General features: G+C 39.9%; 2 protein-coding genes across 2 annotated transcripts; both read left to right on the forward strand.

Moving 5' to 3' along the window:
- Nucleotides 1-448: 448 nt before the first annotated feature.
- Nucleotides 449-4,840, forward strand: LOC141902245 (uncharacterized). Its single transcript, XM_074789889.1, has 5 exons — nt 449-647; nt 1,258-1,423; nt 2,051-2,265; nt 3,060-3,225; nt 3,853-4,840. Exons 1-5 carry the CDS (start codon nt 540-542, stop codon nt 4,068-4,070), a joined length of 873 nt encoding a protein of 290 aa, XP_074645990.1. The 5' UTR covers nt 449-539; the 3' UTR covers nt 4,071-4,840.
- On the forward strand, nt 4,037-6,139 carry LOC141901565 (uncharacterized protein KIAA1143 homolog). Its single transcript, XM_074788883.1, has 3 exons — nt 4,037-4,125; nt 4,864-5,027; nt 5,656-6,139. The coding sequence occupies exons 1-3, from the start codon at nt 4,115-4,117 to the stop codon at nt 5,871-5,873; spliced, it is 393 nt and encodes a 130-aa protein (XP_074644984.1). The 5' UTR covers nt 4,037-4,114; the 3' UTR covers nt 5,874-6,139.
- Nucleotides 6,140-6,242: the final 103 nt, after the last annotated feature.

The raw sequence follows: 6,242 nt of genomic DNA on the forward strand, positions 1-6,242 counted from the left end.
CTGCGTCGGGACTCTGCCGCGGGACTCTGGCCGCTCATGCTCATGATGAGCCCGCCTGGCAATGTTTGTTATTGCCTATAGGATCTCGCCTAGTAGGCGTATCAATTGTATCGTTGTTATCATTTCTCGAGTCACCTGCTGATGATGAACCCGACTCACAGTTAGTTTGGACTGTGGAAGCGGCCGGTGCCCCGGGAGGCCACCATGCACCCGGCGCCATTTCCACAGTACATGGAGGAGAAAGGTCCTACAATTTATCACACAAAAACACAAAACCGCATTTTGAAACAAAACAAACGTTAAGAAGAACTTCGCCGTAAAGTGATGCCCCTATAAGATCGCGTACATTGACGGCGAATGTGTACCGATTTATTTCTGGATTTGGCAGAATAAGGTTTTTATATTTGACTTTGCATTGATCAGATCCTGTCTTTGCCGTACGCGAACGAATGCGTGCCGTTAATTTTACTTCCGGGTTTCCAGAATACAAATTCCAAAATTCGCTTTTTATCTAGCTTTTTATCGAATTTGCATGTAAAATGTCAAAACGTAACAAAGTGCAGTACGTCAAACAAGATGAGCCATCGTTTTTGAGAGCTTTCAAAGAGAAGGTTGGATACAAAGAAGGACCAACAATCGATACAAAGGTGAAACTGTCTTTGATTGGTTTGAAAGTTCGCTGTTTGGTGTTGTCTTTTCCATTTTACTCTCTTTTCAATTCGTTTTTATTACCACGAGATCAAAGCAGGAATGCTGCCAATTCCATCATGAATCCAACTTCCTTAAGCCCAAAAAAGGACACTGTCACACGGAGAGGATAGATAGATTCTTCACCAAAGTTTGGCCTTGGCTTTATTTGGACCTGCCCCCTTTTGGGCCCTGGGGGGTTGACCCAGCAGTTCCACAGTTTTGAGTTAGGGATTTGACTATATTGATAGTTTTACATCGAAAATGAATCAATTTTAGCTCACATTTAACTCAACTCCTAACTGTGGTCCATCGAACTGAAATCAGCATTATTGGTAGGTCAGACCCGCAGTGTTGGGGGTCATTCATTTATTACGTACACATTAGGGGAGGGGGAGGGGGTTAGTGCAATTGCGTACTGTAATGCTTAATGTATATGAAAAAATGGCCAATTTTGCGTACAGAGGGGGAGGGGGGTTGAAAATTTCAAATTTTATTCGTACGTAATAAATGAATTATCCCTTGGCAAGTCCCATTTTGAAAACTTAGTATAAAGATGATTTTTTTTAGAGGGAGAATTTGAAAGATGGTGAAGGTGATGGCGAGGAGGATAGATCTGATAATGAAGATGAGAAACCGCAGATTGTGGTATTAAAGGCTGGTGATTTAACAGCGGAGGAAGTTCACGGTATCAAACACGTCCCCGGAGATGATCGAACTAGCAGTGATTCTATAGGTAAAACCAGCTCGATGCTTAAAACAATGTCAACATTTTTAGTTAGATTAGAACTACATGTACAGTCAACCCCGGATATACCGCCGCCCACATCAGTGCAGAATGATTTTGGTGGTGTAGAGAGTATGGCAGTATATCGGGGGTGTTTTACTATGTATTTGTATCGAGATGTACATTGAGGAAACCTGGTGGTAGGCGAGGGTGGCGGTATATGGGGCGGTTGGCTATATATCTAAATTACCTACTTAAAATCACATGTCTACAATTTAAGACGCTTGCAAGAAATCCTCATTAAATGGAAGACACCAAAGACAGTCAAGTTATTGGTTCTTAGAACATGTACTACACTGGTCTGTCTATGACTTGTTTGTTAAAAACACTATCACCTTACATTCACAATGTACATTTATCGGTAGAGTTAGACACAGAAATTTTAAGAGTCTGGACTTATAATCAGTTATTCTACATTAGGATCGAAACAAATGGGTGATTTTTATTTGAATTGAAGCAATCAAAATTATCAAAAATTTCAACCTCCCTCCCCCCACCGGTATGAAGGTTTTCAAAGGTTTTTATGAATGTTACCTGGGATTAATTAACCGAGGTAGTTTTGATGACATTTTTCAGAATCTGGAAAGATTAAATTCAAGAAACCGATGAAACGATCGAGCGACGATGATTCCTGTTCAAACGATCTGAAAATATCTTCATCGAAGAAAAAGAAAGAGGAACTACTGAGAGCAGCGGACGAAACATCGAAAAAACATTCGCGGAAAGCTGTGAAAAATTCCTCTCTTCTCTCGTTCGGTGATGATGATGAAGAGGAGGAAACCGAGGATGATTGACCGAGCTATAGAGGAATTTCGAGGATATCGAAGTGCTACTGGTTATGTTTTATCAGTGAGGAATATAAGTTATATCGCAGTGGATAATCTGTGATCAGAACCTGTCGAGTGTAACACTTGTTAGCTAGCAAGCTGAGAATGCTACTGTGGCAGTAGAGGATTATTCCTCTGGCAGTAGAGGATCAGTTGATTTATGGAAGTGTAAAAAAAGAGTAAAACAACTAGATATGCTTTTTGTGATGTTTTGATGAATAAATTTTTGTTAATGAAGTAGGCACATACTACCGAGTATCTTGATATTGAAGAGAATGGACAGGGGGCAGGTTCCTTTGTGATCCTTTGTGAGAGGATAGATAGATTCTTCACCAAAGTTTGGCCTTGGCTTTATTTGGACCTGCCCCCTTTTGGGCCCTGGGGGGTTGACCCAGCAGTTCCACAGTTTTGAGTTAGGGATTTGACTATATTGATAGTTTTACATCGAAAATGAATCAATTTTAGCTCACATTTAACTCAACTCCTAACTGTGGTCCATCGAACTGAAATCAGCATTATTGGTAGGTCAGACCCGCAGTGTTGGGGGTCATTCATTTATTACGTACACATTAGGGGAGGGGGAGGGGGTTAGTGCAATTGCGTACTGTAATGCTTAATGTATATGAAAAAATGGCCAATTTTGTGTACAGAGGGGGAGGGGGGGTTGAAAATTTCAAATTTTATGCGTACGTAATAAATGAATTATCCCTTGGCAAGTCCCATTTTGAAAACTTAGTATAAAGATGATTTTTTTTTAGAGGGAGAATTTGAAAGATGGTGAAGGTGATGGCGAGGAGGATAGATCTGATAATGAAGATGAGAAACCTCAGATTGTGGTATTAAAAGCTGGTGATTTAACAGCGGAGGAAGTTCACGGTATCAAACACGTCCCCGGAGATGATCGAACTAGCAGTGATTCTATAGGTAAAATCAGCTCGATGCTTAAAACAATGTCAACACTTTTAGTTAGATTAGAACTACATGTACAGTCAACCCCGGATATACCGCCGACCACATCGGTGCAGAATGATTTTGGCGGTATAGAGAATATGGCGGTATATCGGGGGTGTTTTACTATGTATTTGTATCGAGATGTACATTGAGGAAACCTGGTGGTAGGCGAGGGTGGCGGTATATGGGGCGGTTGGCTGTATATCTAAATTACCTACTTAAAATCACATGTCTACAATTTAAGACGCTTGCAAGAAATCCTCATTAAATGGAAGACACCAAAGACAGTCAAGTTATTGGTTCTTAGAACATGTACTACACTGGTCTGTCTATGACTTGTTTGTTAAAAACACTATCACCTTACATTCACAATGTACATTTATCGGTAGAGTTAGACACAGAAATTTTAAGAGTCTGGACTTATAATCAGTTATTCTACATTAGGATCGAAACAAATGGGTGATTTTTATTTGAATTGAAGCAATCAAAATTATCAAAAATTTCAACCTCCCTCCCCCCACCGGTATGAAGGTTTTCAAAGGTTTTTATGAATGTTACCTGGGATTAATTAACCGAGGTAGTTTTGATGACATTTTTCAGAATCTGGAAAGATTAAATTCAAGAAACCGATGAAACGATCGAGCGACGATGATTCCTGTTCAAACGATCTGAAAATATCTTCATCGAAGAAAAAGAAAGAGGAACTACTGAGAGCAGCGGACGAAACATCGAAAAAACATTCGCGGAAAGCTGTGAAAAATTCCTCTCTTCTCTCGTTCGGTGATGATGATGAAGAGGAGGAAACCGAGGATGATTGACCGAGCTATAGAGGAATTTCGAGGATATCGAAGTGCTACTGGTTATGTTTTATCAGTGAGGAATATAAGTTATATCGCAGTGGATAATCTGTGATCAGAACCTGTCGAGTGTAACACTTGTTAGCTAGCAAGCTGAGAATGCTACTGTGGCAGTAGAGGATTATTCCTCTGGCAGTAGAGGATCAGTTGATTTATGGAAGTGTAAAAAAAGAGTAAAACAACTAGATATGCTTTTTGTGATGTTTTGATGAATAAATTTTTGTTAATGAAGTAGGCACATACTACCGAGTATCTTGATATTGAAGAGAATGGACAGGGGGCAGGTTCCTTTGTGATCCTTTGTGAGAGGATAGATAGATTCTTCACCAAAGTTTGGCCTTGGCTTTATTTGGACCTGCCCCCTTTTGGGCCCTGGGGGGTTGACCCAGCAGTTCCACAGTTTTGAGTTAGGGATTTGACTATATTGATAGTTTTACATCGAAAATGAATCAATTTTAGCTCACATTTAACTCAACTCCTAACTGTGGTCCATCGAACTGAAATCAGCATTATTGGTAGGTCAGACCCGCAGTGTTGGGGGTCATTCATTTATTACGTACACATTAGGGGAGGGGGAGGGGGTTAGTGCAATTGCGTACTGTAATGCTTAATGTATATGAAAAAATGGCCAATTTTGTGTACAGAGGGGGAGGGGGGGTTGAAAATTTCAAATTTTATGCGTACGTAATAAATGAATTATCCCTTGGCAAGTCCCATTTTGAAAACTTAGTATAAAGATGATTTTTTTTTAGAGGGAGAATTTGAAAGATGGTGAAGGTGATGGCGAGGAGGATAGATCTGATAATGAAGATGAGAAACCTCAGATTGTGGTATTAAAAGCTGGTGATTTAACAGCGGAGGAAGTTCACGATATCAAACACGTCCCCGCAGATGATCGAACTAGCAGTGATTCTATAGGTAAAATCAGCTCGATGCTTAAAACAATGTCAACATTTTTAGTTAGATTAGAACTACATGTACAGTCAACCCCGGATATACCGCCGCCCACATCGGTGCAGAATGATTTTGGTGGTATAGAGAGTATGGCGGTATATCGGGGGTGTTTTACTATGTATTTGTATCGAGATGTACATTGAGGAAACCTGGTGGTAGGCGGGGGTGGCGGTATATGGGGCGGTTGGCTATATATCTAAATTACCTACTTAAAATCACATGTCTACAATTTAAGACGCTTGCAAGAAATCCTCATTAAATGGAAGACACCAAAGACAGTCAAGTTATTGGTTCTTAGAACATGTACTACACTGGCTTGTCTATGACTTGTTTGTTAAAAACACTATCACCTTACATACACAATGTACATTTATCGGTAGAGTTAGACACAGAAATTTTAAGAGTCTGGACTTATAATCAGTTATTCTACATTAGGATCGAAACAAATGGGTGATTTTTATTTGAATTGAAGCAATCAAAATTATCAAAAATTTCAACCTCCCCCCCCCCCACCGGTATGAAGGTTTTCAAAGGTTTTTATGAATGTTACCTGGGATTAATTAACCGAGGTAGTTTTGATGACATTTTTCAGAATCTGGAAAGATTAAATTCAAGAAACCGATGAAACGATCGAGCGATGATGATTCATGTTCAAACGATCTGAAAATATCTTCATCGAAGAAAAAGAAAGAGGAACTACTGAGAGCAGCGGACGAAACATCGAAAAAACATTCGCGGAAAGCTGTGAAAAATTCCTCTCTTCTCTCGTTCGGCGATGATGATGAAGAGGAGGAAACCGAGGATGATTGACCGAGCTATAGAGGAATTTCGAGGATATCGAAGTGCTACTGGTTATGTTTTATCAGTGAGGAATATAAGTTATATCGCAGTGGATAATCCGTGATCAGAACCTGTCGAGTGTAACACTTGTTAGCTAGCAAGCTGAGAATGCTACTGTGGCAGTAGAGGATTCTTCCTCTGGCAGTAGAGGATCAGTTGATTTATGGAAGTGTAAAAAAAGTGTAAAACAACTAGATATGCTTTTTGTGATGTTTTGATGAATAAATTTTTGTTAATGAAGTAGGCATATACTACCGAGTATCTTGATATTGAAGAGAATGGACAGGGGGCAGATTCCTTTGTGATCCTGATTGCATGTGGACCGTCGTCGCAGATCAC

This window comes from Tubulanus polymorphus, chromosome 3 (genome assembly GCF_964204645.1).
Source record: "Tubulanus polymorphus chromosome 3, tnTubPoly1.2, whole genome shotgun sequence".
In the NCBI taxonomy this organism is placed as follows: Eukaryota; Metazoa; Nemertea; class Palaeonemertea; order Tubulaniformes; family Tubulanidae; genus Tubulanus; species Tubulanus polymorphus.

Excerpts from the sequence above, each read along its gene's own strand:
- LOC141901565 (XM_074788883.1), top strand. Across the intron at positions 5,028-5,655 it reads AACTAGCAGTGATTCTATAG|AATCTGGAAAGATTAAATTC; the intron begins GTAAAATCAGCT and ends GACATTTTTCAG.
- LOC141902245 (XM_074789889.1), top strand. The coding sequence starts at position 540 with ATGTCAAAACGTAACAAAGTGCAGTACGTCAAACAAGATGAGCCATCG. Across the intron at positions 648-1,257 it reads GACCAACAATCGATACAAAG|AGGGAGAATTTGAAAGATGG; the intron begins GTGAAACTGTCT and ends GATTTTTTTTAG. Across the intron at positions 2,266-3,059 it reads AGGAGGAAACCGAGGATGAT|AGGGAGAATTTGAAAGATGG; the intron begins TGACCGAGCTAT and ends ATTTTTTTTTAG.